Below are 15,157 nucleotides of genomic sequence, written 5' to 3'. Positions count from 1 at the left end.
GTTTTTGAAAATAAAATAATGTTAAAGTACTGTTTTATTTATTTATTTTAACAAGCTTGGTTTGTCTTTTTAAAAAATAAACAAAAGGATATAATTAGAAATGAAAAATTGATTTCAAATTTGGTCCTGTACTGTTGCCAAGTGCCACTCTGGTGGCAAGAAAGGGAACTATCAGAATAGATGTTACACACATCAGCTGATCAGTGTTTTCTTAGTAATTGTATAGGTTTTGTGTATTTGGTGTATTGGGATTATAAAAATATTAAACAATAATGAGTGAAGTGTATTACTTGAGATAACATGCTCATAATTGCTTTTACATTTACCATGGGGGCATGGCCCACTGCAATAACCATTCTGTTGGAAAATAGATAAACTTTATTACATATGTTTGAAGAATCTATGAAGAGACTTTTCTCTAAAGAAAAGTATTATTTAAAACATTTATACCATTGGATATTAGATGACAAGTACACTATGTAAAGTGTTACCAATTAGTTATGAGTGGTACAGGATACTTGCCTTTACATCCCCCGAAAAAGGGTTTTATTCTTCGCCTACCAGTCAGTAAAGCTGCATGGATAACTTGTTTACTACCATTTACAAGTTTTGTATTTTGTATCATATGGTCATTGATGTACAATTTTGAGGATTCGACATTTACGCATTGTAAAGTAAGTTTATATCTTTATGTTTTTATTTGTTTTCATTTTGCTCTTCAATCATTTTTTTTTAAATATCTTATTGTTCTGTTACATTCAATATTTTTTTGTTTACTATCATACAATTAATGTTATCACTTTTGGAAATTGTTCCACTATATTTTGCTTAGAACTTTCGCTACGTTAATCGATTTTTATATATTATTATAAAATATTGATTAATTATAGTATTGATTAAGTAACTCGCTAAACTCTTGGTCACTCACCAAAACAATTCAAAATGTCATCTATATTCAGATCGAATGTTTATTAATAGTGTTTCAGATGGTTTAAATTGATTCTTGTTATTCAATTTTATTAAATTATTAAACATTGTCTTGCAGTAAATTATTCACTATGCATAGTGAAATTTCAATTCTTTAACAATTAAAAAATGCTTTGAGAAAAAAAAAATGACTCATCACTAAAAGCCACTTAGGCCTTTGATGACATTAATTGGTCCCATTTGAAACAATTTAACTGTCTTAAAAAAAAAAAAAAAAAAATATCATACATATTAAGTTTGAAATTATTACAATTCTCCAATTCTCTAGCTCTTCACATTTATTTTCTGCCTATTGAAATACAAACGTTTTTATTGTTTATATTGATATTGGACACAATAATTTAAATTTGGTGCCGTTATGATAGCGTTAACTATCTTCGTTTTTCATTCTTTTTGTTACTGAGTTTACTTACTTGTATTTACTTAGTTTTTTCATTAACATATATTCAATATGTTCAGATATTTACTATAGTATTATGTATAGATGCTTGACCATTTGTGAATCAAGAAGAAGATTGTCTACATTGGAATCAGGAAAAACAACAATTAAAAAAAAATTACAATTCACAATGTTGTTTGGCTCTCAACAAATAGTTGACACTATTCATTAATGTTTGTTTTTTCCGTCAGAACCTTGCTAGATCTTCTTTATTTACTATATTAAGTTGTTTAGCTTTTTTTTTAAACTAAGCCAATGTTTCTCATAAGAATGCAGGTTGCATAACGGGAGAATCATAAGAAATGCAAAATGGCTTTAATATTCCATGAAATTTCCCACGGTTAGAATGAAAGGGAATTATTGCTACATTATAGTTAATACAATGTAATAATATAAAATTAATTCCAAAACCTTTTTAAATATCGAAAGCCTCTTATATAATTTCATTCTCGAAAGCTACGTATAACGGAAGCCAAAATATATGGACGGACATATAAAATTTAAAAATATCTTTTTTCCCTTAACAAACTCTTACATTACAAAGGCATGAAAGTATGATCCTCAATACTTTTTCTCTTTTTATAAGTAAGATCTTATACGGTAAAAAAAAAAAAATCAAATTGTAATTAAACTATTTAATGTGAGCCGTTGCACCCATTCATCCATTTTTCAGGGATTCATCACGACTAAAAAAGATACTAACAACTAAAATTAAGATTTACTGTGAAAAATATGAATAAACAAGAATTACAGAAAGGTGTTGGACAATTAATGAAAACAGAAGTAGTAACAAATAAAAAATAAATATAAAAATAAAAGTTAAGATAAAAGGAAGAGCTTTCTTGACTTGACTTTTATTCTAAATTCCCTTATTTTTCTGTATTTTAGTGTTTACTGTATTTTTATATTTTTTTGTTATTTGTATTATTTTTTTTTCATTGATTGTCTAACAACTTCTTGTAATTCCTGTTTATTCCTGAAAGGAAGATGGGATGCAGTCAAAGAAAAAAACCCAAAGAGTTGTAAAACTATTTAATATTAGCCAACGTTTCGCCCCACCTTGCACTTGGCTTCATCACGGCTAAAAATGAAAAACACTTAAATGAGTTTTTTTAATTTAAGTGTTTGTATCTTTTGTATTCCGGACCATCTTCCTTTTATTATCATACACGGTCAATCAACGATCTTCCAGTTTGTTTATTTATACTTTTCACCGTAAATCTTAATTTTAGTTCTTTAGATCTTTGGATGATGCATGAGGCAAAATGTTGGTTCATATTAAATAGATTGATTACTATTTATTTTATTTTTTTTTACCATACCTGGACCATCTTCTATTTATATATCATACATGCTCAATCAACAATCTTCCAATTTTTCTTGTTTTCTTTTTCATTCCTCATTCATGGAAGTTTATTTAAAGATTTATTCTAATTACATACATCAAGTCCAATGGTAATTTTATAAAAGGAAGACAGAATTCTTAGAGCGTCGAGTGGTACCGTTCCTTTTGATGAAGAAATCATCTAAGGTAAACTTAGGTAGGAATGCGACTTTATAGTTTGACTGCTCTTAACACGGATACCGATGCTTTTATCAGTCATTTCTACTTGAAAAATAGACACCGATGGTTTCTTTTAAAATTTCTACAAAGCTGTCCTTAAAATAGGAACAGAGTCTGACTTTTATAAAGAAGAGCTGTTGATCATTTCAGTTTCCTCTGTCATCTTCTTGCTTAGCCATAACTCGGCTTTAACCAAACTTCCGAGAGATATAATAGCTGGGCTTCAGGGTGAGAAGGGTAGGACACATATTTTCATTCCTTCTAAGAGGGCTGTTTGCGCCAACACAGTTTAAACTATTAATTCTTGGGTAAACACAATTAATTATCCATTGCACCAGAAAAGTTAACCTTCAAAAATATGGAGATAACCTTTTCCAGGGAATGATTGCCAGTTAAACTGAGTCATAGAGAAAATCTCTGTTTAAATAGGTAACCGTACAAGGAACCTTCCATAGTTCTAGTTTGATCTGTTATCTAGTGAAGGTGTATTGTATTATTCCATTTTTTTCCAAATTCAATTAAGTGGATTTAATCAAGATAGATGATTTCACAGGCGAAGACTTATAAGAATTAGTTGCTCAAGCAATAATGGAAAAAAAAAAAGTATTTGTGGTTAATAATTTTTGAGAGTGATTGGATAAAGAATTTTTTCAGCGATTTTGAATGTCAAAAGTTAATAATAATGATTAGTTGCTGTAGATAAAATTTGGAATGATCTGAAAAAAATTATTTGTTCTATTAAATTAAGATTCACTGATTAAAAATTGCTATAGTTTTATGATAACTATAATATGATAAATATCACCTCTGCTGAGTATAAGTAATGGAAATAAAAAAAACATAATAATTATGAAGTTCAACCAATGTTGGATTTGAATTATGGAGAGTTATCTCAGTTTCAGGTAACTTTGGTAACGTTACGGAAGTTTTATTAAACTCTTATACAAATCTAAGTAATATACATCTTAGTTTTTACCGAAGATTGGTGCAACTGGTCTTAACCAGTATTTTTTTGTACTTCTGAGGATAATTATTCATTATTCTCAAGCAGACATCCGTACCGTGTTCATTTATTACCAATTGTTTATATAATTTATGCAGGATGTTTGCAACCCTATTCCAGAAATAAGAACTGATAGCGGAAAGAATATTTAAAATGGTGCCTTATAGCTCTTCAAAACTGTCTTTTTTTTTAAAATTAAAATCTACTATTGAAATTTATTCTGTTTTTTAAAAATGTATTTATAAAAAAAAGTTAATACTATTATGTAAAACCAAGAGAAATATATACAAAATATTATATTGATCATTATCGACTTACGGATCAGAAACATGTGCCTAAAAAGGCAAAAAGGTGCCTAATAGAAGAAACTTCTGATTACCGAAATGGACTACTGGCGATGATAGGCAGGAATATCCAAAATTGATAAAGTATGAAATGGAATTATTAGAGAAAAGAGAAGATTGTCGGGATGCGGTCAGCAAAGAAACATGAATAAACAAAATTTATTTCAACTTGTGTTTCAATCTGAATTTCAAGCCTTCGTCGTGGCTGAAAAACAAAATGAGATAACAATCTTAATTCAGAGAAACATAAGAAGAAAATAATTACAAACAAACTTGGAAATATACATAACAATAAATCAATAGTAGTTGATACTAATAGAAGATAAAATATAATATTATAGAGGTGAGAATTATACAAAATAAATGATAAAAAAAATATATATATTAAAAAATTGACAGCGTTCATGTAAATTAAGAAATAAACATAATAGAAGGTGCAAAGAAAGTATAAATAATGAGTAATTGAATTAATATAATAAAATATGTAAGTAATGGGTAATTGAATTTACTTTTTATGTTTTTTTATAAAATCCTCGCCCCTCTTGGTAATCTGGGTCAAATTGAGCCATGAAAGCAAAAGTGGTGTAAGTCATTCTGTTATCATCATATTTAATTTTATAAAAAAAAAAAATTTACTTAAATGCTTTTAAATAGTTAGATGTGATTGTGACTGACCAGTTTTAACTGAGTTATTCCTTGACAATAAATTTATAGAACTTCTCCTAAGTATTGAACATCTTAAGGCTCAAGACTTGGACTTAAACCACTTTTACATTCAACTGCTCAATTAATACCGATAAGAAAAAATTGACTACTGATGAAAATATGTTTCTCCAAAATAATGACCAATTACCATTTATATATCGATGTCTTGCTTAATAGTAATAATAATAATCTTTATTTATTCTGGGATTGATCCCTTTAGAATAACATACAGGCGTCAGAATTAGGCTTTAGAGCCTTAGAGTGAAGTACAAAATAAGAATGAAATTATAAAACGTCATAAAACATTATAAAATAATGAATTTGAAAAGATTAAAATGAACAACAATAATTAACAGTATATATAAAATAAGAATAGAACAAATTAAGTAAAACCATATGTCATATCATAAAAAAAAAGATGACAAACACTTCTGATAATAAATAATAGAAAACAAAAATGATGAAAAATCGAATGTAATTAAATTAAAAATAATCTAAAAATAAAATTCTGAAATACCAAATTCTGAAACATATTAAGTACAGAAAATATATAAACTTTGTTTGAAACATTCAATTGTTATTCTTCCGGAATAGGGTGGACAGAAGGTGGTAGAAGATACGGGAATTGAAGGTTGGAAGGGTATTAGAACTACAAATGAAGGGGGGAATAGAATTCCATAGGGATGAGGAACGGATGAGGAAAGATCTACCAAAGGATGCGGTTCAATGGGTACTTACATGTAAGTCTGAAGGCCGCGAGCGTGTATTCCGGGACTGCACTGAGGATTTAAATTAGTACTGCTAAGTATGTTTCCACTAGCTTTATGAAAAATACAACTGAAAACTTGTAATTTTCTTGAAAGACAGAACCTTAAATTGTAAAGTTAGTAGAAATGTACTTAACACCACTGTGAAGTAAGCCATTGTATTTATTGATAACTATTACAAACTGCCACAATCTTGGGCCATAAATAATAGTGATAAATGATTACATTCATACAAAAATTTAAAAAATAATAATAAATCAAAACAATAAAATCTCTATATGTATATCAGTGATTCCCAAAGTGGGCGCTACTGCCCCCTGGTGGAGGGAGGATTCAGGGGATGATGAATAACTGCAAGTTGTCACGGTCAACAATATTACTACTGACGAAATTTGAGCTAAATCGGCAGGAGTACACCAGGTTCATCCTTCTCATTAAGATGATTTCGATTGTTTTAACTTTTTTTTTTTTTTATTACATTCTATTCTGAGTTCAATAGTTTCATAATTTCCAAGTTCAATGTTTCTAATTTAAACCTTTCTGTTACAAAAAAGGTAGAAACATTAATACATATATATTTCTTATTAAAATATTTAAAAAATTAGTTTCCAGGGGGCGCTAAGTAATATTTTTCCTGGATAGGGGACTGTAGGACAAAAACATTTGGGAATCACTGATGTATATAAAAAGAAGTATAAATAAAATGAACATAAACAAACTATATTTATCAAGAAATAAGGAGAAAATACAATAAGTAAAATTTTGAACTTATATAACAATAAAATAAAACCACTAATCATATTTACACTATTATGTACAATATTAATACTCTTGACCTGAGGATCCCCGAGCCCACCTTACACCCCGCGCTTAAGGGGTAGAGCAGGGCTTTCCGAGATCCAAATGCAGTCCTCTCACCGTGTCACTGGTAATGAGCCAGTGGAAGCTAAGTTAGTGCAATTTGACAAATGGTCTAACAATAAGTCATTGTTTGTTGAATGACGAAAAGACGAATTTTGTTACACATTATGAAAACCATAATGATATAGGGTTGGCAAATAAGTCCTTTCGGTTTTTGTATTCATGCTTTGTTTATAATACATCACATTTTTCTGATGAAATTAATCCCAACAGAGGATTGTTTATCCTATTTGTAATACATAAACAGTTATGTCTGTTGGCACTTGTTAAGATTAAGTCAGTATTGTGTTTGTGATCCAGTTGAGAAGATGGACGGAAATATAATGCATTATAGGCATATTTTGTTTTATTATTTCAAAAAAGGAAAGCGAGCTGCAGAGGCACATAAAAATATGCAGGGTCTATGGGGATAATGCCTTAAAGAGCACACGTGCCAAAATTGGTTTGCCAAGTTTTGAACAGGGAATTTTGACATAAACGGCGCACCGCAACCTGGTCGCCCACAAGAAATTGAAACCATTGATGTTAAGGCGATAGTTGACCAAAATCCATCCCAAATTAGTGCGAGACATTGCAGAGGTCCTAGATATATCACATACTAGCCTAGAAAATCATTTGCGGAAGCTCGGCTACATTTCTAGGCTTGATGTTTGGGTCCCCCACTCTCTGACCGAAGCCAACTTAGCAACACACATTTTCATTTCATCCTCCCTATTCACCGGGCCTTGCTCCTAGTGAATACCACTTATTCCTGTCTCTATAAAATTCCTCAAGTGGAAAACGGTTTGAAAGCGAACAGGGTGTTAGGGAGCACCATGATCACTTTTTCGCTAATAAACCACAGATGTTCTATGAACCTGGGATTATTCAGCTGTTGGGAGAGATGGGGTAAGATAATCGAAAATAATGGACATTACATTGTAAATTAAAATAAATATTATGTACAAAATATACTTAGTTTTCTTTCACCCAAAAAAACCGAAAGGACTTATTTGCCATCCCTATACATATGCTATACTTATATCAATTTTAATTTCTTCCTAAACTAATGTGAGGTATCGTTTTTAGATTATTAAACCATGCCCCTGATACTAACAACGCCCACCAATATTATCTTGAACAAATATTTAATTTGGTTATCTCTATTACTATGAATATTGAGGTTACCTCTTTTACTCGAATTTCATATCTAATCTTGTTAAATTAATAGTACCAAGTATATAAAAATAAATTTATGTTTTACTTCTGTATTTAACCTTTGAGTACCATGGGTATCATAAAACAGTATATTATGACTTAACTTTTTTTTTTTTTAGGGACCCCCAAACCATTTTCCCTGCTTTTAACATCACACAAATGAAAAAGAAGTTAAAACTTGTACTTCCTCATGTTTTTGGTTACAAATAATGAATTTTATGTTTAAGTTGCTTATACCCAAAAAACAAATATAAGTTGACTTTTATTTTTTATTGTAATTTTTTTTTATTTTTAACTTAAAATTATGAAATTTAATAGTTCTTAAATCTAGCCAAGAGTAAATAATTAAAACAAAAAATTAAATCTGTACTGCTACAGCTCATGAAGGGTTAGGGGTGCAATACTTTGTAAAAAAATACTGTTACTAGAACAACAGTTGTGCAAGGAGGTGATTTGGTCAGAATCACCCTCGACTGCTAGATTTTTATCCAAATAAGGGTACTAACTTTATGAGGCTGGGTGGACCCCCGAGGGCTGACTCACGGCTACAGTGAAGGAAAAATATCAATTTTTTCATTAAATAAAAAAGAAAGAGTGAAATATTAATTTCTCACACTTCATTTTAAATGGTCCTATTTCTCGTTACTCTAATATTATAGGTTCCATTTATAAATATTCCACGCTAAAATTTCTTGTACGTTCAAACTCATTCATTGTCAGATTTCTTTCAATCATTCCTTTACTTTACTAGCGACACGTTAAAAAAAAAAAAAAAATTGATTTTATTTTTAATTTGATGTATTCCAAAGACAGAATCATAGACTTGGGTTGATATCCCTCAAGGTCATAAAGCTTATAGGACTATCACTAAATAACTCTTCCACGATCTACAGTTCCATCTACAAAATACGTTTAATACAAAATAAAATTAAAAAAATCATCAGATGTGCAATTATTAAAGCTAAGAACCTATGTAAACAGGTACACTCTATATATTTGAAAAGACACTCAATATACTATTTCCTATCAGATATAGGAACTCTATTTCTTAATATAACATTTAAATTAAATGCATTTAGTGAAGAACACAAATTACTAAAAAGTTTCGTCTTATTTGGTGTCCTTTGGGGACCACACTCCCATCCTCTCCTCATATATAAATATATTCCCATGGTTAGCTCTTTCTAACTCATTATAATTCAATGAACTTGATAGTTATCCAAGGATTTCTTCAGAGATTATTTAAAAAATTAGAAATAGTTAAGGTCCTAAAAAGTAAGTTATGGTACTTAGATTAGTTAAAACTAACTGGTTTCAAGGCACTTGTGACTTAAGTGAAAATATCTCAATTACTAAATGTCTCAAAAGTTAACCTCAATGTTTTGGACTTGAACTATTCATTACTGAATGTTAAGTAAGTTAATTATATGAATAAGTTATTATATTTCATCCAACGATTCTATTTTATAAGGTTTATAATCGATTATTGTTAAGAAAAAATATATGTTCATGAACGAAGTTTTTTTTTTGTTATCTTTTCTTTGAACTTTATAAAGTTAATTTGCATATATCATTGATCGAGAGGTCTTGGTCCGGTTGTTGATGTTGCCAACCGGTTCGTTCGTTTGCCCCAATTCCCCTTTAGACTTCAAGAACTATTTCTATTTGATTTATATGTACTTGTATAATTTAATATTAAATATTGGAGGAGTAGTGACAAATCGTAGAAATATCTTTTCCTTTGTTAGTAAATTTGATGGAGATATCGATGTTAGGCAATGAAAACTTCTTAACTTCTATTTATTTTTCTCGCTGCTTTCAGGCATTGATTAAACCATTAAATAACCTCTCTGTTTTCTAAATAATAATAAGGGGAATATAATCAGTCGATGCGGGAAATCTTTACACGATTTTCGGGTAAAAGGGGTTTACGTTATTATACCTAGGTGTGCTAGTTAAGTGTCGCACTAGTCCTTCAAATAATTTTTTTAGTTAATTATTAGACACTTTTTTCTATTATTATCAAGTTATTATTTTTCTTTAAATTTTGAATTTCCTACCAAATCAAATTTACCCTTCGTCGTAAATTCCATGACTTCCTGCCCCATAGTATCCCTTAATAATACTCCACTTATTCCTGTCGATAAGATCCATTACCTAGAACTACATCTGGACAAACGACTGACATGGAATCCTCATGCAAGACTGCAAAGACAGGAAACTACTCGTCGATTCCGACTATTACAACACTTACTAGACGAACGGTCTAAACTTCTAATCCATTACAAAAGACTGATCTACATGACTATAATTAAGGCCTATCTGGACATACGGAGTTGAGCTTTGGAGCTCCATTAAACCTTCGAATTTATTCGAATATCCTTATATAGGATAGGATACTTATTTATTAAGTATCCTATCCTTAATGCTGCCTACTTTGTCACAAATCAAGTCATCCGTCAGGACCTCAATGTTCCATATGTTGCCAATCCTTCCATGATAAACTTTGCAACCACCTAAACCCACTTATTTCTAACCTGGTGTCTCCTTCATTACTTCATAATCCTCCTAGGCTTCTGAAAAGAAGATTACCTCGAGATCTTTTCCTCTTAAAATGTTATTGAAGTCCTATCAATGGGTTGATTCTCCACATGTCATTGCGAAGTTTATCATGGAAGGATTGGCAACATATGGAACATTGAGGTCCTGTCGGATGACTTGATTTGTGACAAAGTAGGCAGCATTAAGGATTTTGGATTGTAAGGATTGGGTACTAAAGGAATTCAAAGGTTTAATGGAGCTCCAAAGCTCAACTCCGTATGTCCAGATAGGCCTTATTACAGTCATGTAGATCAGTCTTTTGTAATGGATTAGAAGTGTAGACGTTCGTCTAGTAAGTGTTGTAATAGTCGAAATCGACGAGTGGTTTCCTGTCTTTGCAGTCTTGTATGAGGATTTTATGTCAGTCGTTTGTCCAGATGTAGTCCTAGGTAATGGATCTTATCGACAGAAATAAGTGGGGTATTATTAAGGGATACTATGGGGCAGGAAGTGATGGGTTTACGACGAAGGGTAAATTTGATTTGGTAGGAAATTCAAAATTTAAAGAAAAATAATAACTTGATAGTAATAGAAAAAAGTGTCTAATAATTAACTAAAAAAATTATTTGAAGGACTAGTGCGACATCATTGTATCATGTCATTTTATCACTAACAGCTAATGTACTAGTTGTATATATAGAGAGAGATCTATCTGCGTGGGATTCGTGTCCGCTGTCCTCGTTTCCTGTTGCACCTTCGTGTAATAATGCGTATTCAGTTTATAAAGGTAAGGCAGTTGACAAGGAAGATGACTTGATAAGATGAGACTAACGGGTAACAACCGCTATATCTCAGAGGATGGTAACCTCGTCCTACCATCCTCGTACTTTTGCCGCAATAACGTATATTGTTCGATAGTTCGCTGTCAAGGCGCATGCATATAACCGTTAACGTGGCAGTTGCTTCACTGACTCTAGTAGTACTGTCAACTATCACGCCAGAGCTAGTGCAACAGTACAATCATGACTGTAACAATTATACAATTAGAGTTATAACGATTATCCTAGAACTGGTAAAGTGGCGGCTATTTGTCGGATGAAACGGGTATTTTTTGGTCCGGGGAATCGACAGCACTCATAGTAACAGAGCTCTCCTGTCCTGGCTGTTCACATGGCAAGTGAACAGGTTAATTTTTGCACCCTTTGCGGGGCATATCTCGCCTCCGCTTAGCAACAGCTTTAATACATGACGCACACCTGAACGGGATCGCTTTTCACTCGCATTATATCTTTTCGACATCATGGGTAAAATTTGTTTCTGTGAGTGTCTGTTATCCACTTTTTGTCCGGGAATAATTAATGGAATGATTAGTCCAATTTAATGTGTATGTACCAGATTTGTAGGAAGTTTTCTTATATTCAATTTCTTCTTGTATTGATTAATTTGTTGTAGAATTAATAGTTTTAGAGTTATATGCTGAAAATTTTGAAAAGTGCAATTTTTTGAGTTTCCTGAACTAAGTATTCTAAATATAAGGTAGGGAATTTCAAAATCTGATTCAATACCACAAATAGTATAGCTTGTGATTTTACTGGGCTATTTTCCTTCTCTACATTTAAAAAATAAAATAAAATTGTACCACTAAAACCCACGGAGGGTCAGAGGTGCAGTACTTAAGGAACGTAAGGCAGTACTGTTACTATACCAATGGTTGTGCAAGGAGATGATTTGGTCAGAATCACGCTCAACTGCCAGATTTTTACCCAATTTATGAGGCTAGGAGGGCTCCAGAATCCACAGGGTTGACTCACAACTACATTGTAACTGAAAACAATTTTCTGCCCAGCTGGATTCAAACCCTAGTCCTTGGAATTAGTAGCATCACCTTCCTCCCTCCTTCCCCTCCCTGGACCACAGAAAATAAAAAATAAAATATAAACAGAATGACATAAAGTGAATAATTTTACAGAATAGAATTAATAAAATAAAATGTATACATAGTTAATTGAATAAGTAGGTAAAAAAAAAATTATGTTCTCTCATCACTTTGTTTTATTAATTCTATTCTGTAAAATTATTCACTTTATGTCATTCTGTTTATATATATATTTTTTTCTATATTCATTGGTTATCTAGTTCTGTTCTTAGCCCTGATGAAGGCTAGAAACTCTTGCCGAAACATTGGCACGATTAAATAAGTAATATAAACTTATTTGTATTTTATTTTGACTCCACTCCCAACCATCTTCTCCTCGAATATAAGTCATCCACAGTCAACAATCTCTCATAATTATCTTCCTTAAACATTTTTTGTTTTCTCATATTTTTTTAAAACTTATTTATTCATTCAAGTATTTCTTTTAACTGATTTTTTTTTTTTTTAAATCTATATATTAGTTTTGTTTTTTTAAGATGTATTTCTTTATTTGTTTTTCTGTAAACTGATCTACTGCTGTGAGTATTATGTCTTTGGTTTGATTTCACATTGCTATTTAATGAATGAACATCTGCTAATAAATTTGTTTCATGGTTCAAACGGATCACTTGAGGGGGTCTGAGAGAGTGAATTGGGTAGAATAAAGTTGTCAATTAAATGAAGTAAAATTGTCAGATAGAATGAAATTGTGAAATAGAAAAAAAAAAATTAAAATATTTTTGTTTAGTGTGTAGAAGTATTGATTGTAAAAGGAAACTAAGAAAAAAAATTTTTTTCTTCTGTTATATCATGTAAATATATGCTGTTTTATGCTGCAACCCAATGTATTTGGGCAGCATGGCTAAATAAAACATTTCTCTCTTTAATCTCGTTTTTGTCTTTAGCCCTGATGAAAGCCAGAAATTTAGGCTGAAACATCAACACAATAAAAGAAGTTTTACTTATTTGTGTTTACTATTACTGACCGCCCTCCCACAATTATTTCCTCATAATAATTTACATTTCAATTTAGATATATTTCATAATGTAATTGATAATATTTTAATGTAGTTGAGAAATCTGGTCAAAATCATTTTGGAATTGAAGATTTTAACTCCCTTCTCTCACAAATTGTAGCAATGCTTTTGGTTTGGATTTTTTTTTTTTTTTCTTGGGATTATTTTTGTTATGTTTCATTTCACATATTGATATTTGTTTTGTTTATTAGGTACAGAACTTCCTTCCATCGATTTCTGCCGCTATCGGCAATTATAAAACCCAAAGGTTTGTTTGGGGAACAGCGATTGCAATTCACGCTCTCCCACGATTCATGTTTGCAGCGATTTACAGGCAATACTATAGAGATGTACTTACTGAAAAAGCGCAGAAGCTGGCTACGACTGCATGCATACTAAATGTCATAGAGAACCTAGCCCTCATCGGGCTTACGTTCATCACTTCTGCATATAATTATGGTAAATATTCATGAGTTCATGTTTATTTTTCTAATGCTGATTAAAATATAAATGATTAAATTTATGTTATTTTTTAACCTAAATTGTAAAAGTAATAAATGCTAATAGGAAGTAAGAGTTAAGAGGTAGATTGCTGATTTTCACATTTATGTATATATTAAGAGAAGCAGAGGAAGTCAGATTGGAAGTAAATGAAGATAAAACCAAATATATGATTGTAAGCTGAAAAATCTACCCTAACATGGTCTGTGTGGATGGTCAATTACTTCTGAAAGCCAGCAGTTTCAAACACCTCAGCCCTACGATAACATCAATAAATAATCAACGGATTAAGATAGACCAGTGTGTAACAAGATAAAAATTTGAAACTAAGGGCGTACAATGCCATGACTAAGCCGGCTCTGATATACGGGTGCGAGACCTGGGCTCTGACACCTCGGGTACCTACCTAAGAAAGCAGAATTGAGAGATTTTGAACGGAATGTCCTCCTTACAATGGCAGGAGTGATCTGGGATAAAAGCCTTCACACATGGAGGAGAAGAACTAACAGTGAACTGCTTGCAGAGACTGGTCAGTCAATATCTCATGATCTGAAGGCAAAGAGGTTAAGGTGGGTGGGACATGTGGCTGGAAGCAATCCATCAGGACGCCTCTACACAACAATGAATGGCAGTATAGTTGGCAAGAGACCACGTGGGAGGCCAACAACCCAATGGATAGACAGAATCAACAAAGATACAAAAGAGACAAACTAGAAAACCTATTTTACTTACTTAAAAAACTAAAAACAGTAATGCTCTAGATGATCGGCAATTACGAGCACTGTTGGTGGTAGATATGACAAAGAATGATAAGGTTAATGTTTTTTTTTATATTGTATATATCTATGTATAGTTGACTGTAAAAATTGATATATAGGGAGATGGTCAGGGTTGCAGTCAATAGTGAAACAAAAATAGTTTACAACTATTTATTTTCCAACGTTTCGCCCCACTTTGCAGGGCTTCATCAGGGCTAAAAAGATACAAAATGAAACTATGTTAAGATAAAATGATAGAAATAAAAATAAAAAGATTAGATTAAATAAGATTAAAAAGTTCTTACGCGTTTCTGCTGTTTCTGTCTGTTCAACTTATTTATTTGGACAGGTATGTTGTCCTATACAGGTATATTGTCCTCAATATACCTGTATTCTCTGGACAGGTATATTGTCCTCTCTACTCATTTATTGTCATTTTTTTCATTATTATTATTTTTTTTTTTTTTATTATTCTTTCATGACGTTTATTTTATCTCTG

The 15,157-nt window shown here is 31.3% G+C and overlaps 1 protein-coding gene across 1 annotated transcript in view; it reads left to right on the top strand.

The window, feature by feature from the left end:
• The first annotated feature begins 179 nt into the window (after positions 1-179).
• Positions 180-15,157, top strand: part of LOC106684187 (post-GPI attachment to proteins factor 2) — a 26,821-nt gene continuing 11,843 nt past the window's right edge. The window contains exons 1-2 of the mRNA XM_014426125.2: positions 180-674; positions 13,612-13,858. Of these exons, the coding sequence (XP_014281611.1) occupies positions 501-674; positions 13,612-13,858 (421 nt within the window). The 5' untranslated portion in view covers positions 180-500. The remainder of the gene's footprint in view (positions 675-13,611; positions 13,859-15,157) is intronic.

Source organism: Halyomorpha halys, unplaced genomic scaffold (assembly GCF_000696795.3).
Source record: "Halyomorpha halys isolate HHAL.00 unplaced genomic scaffold, Hhal_1.1 Scaffold552.1, whole genome shotgun sequence".
NCBI classification, from domain to species: domain Eukaryota; kingdom Metazoa; phylum Arthropoda; class Insecta; order Hemiptera; family Pentatomidae; genus Halyomorpha; species Halyomorpha halys.
This window is presented reverse-complemented; position numbering and strand designations above follow the sequence as displayed.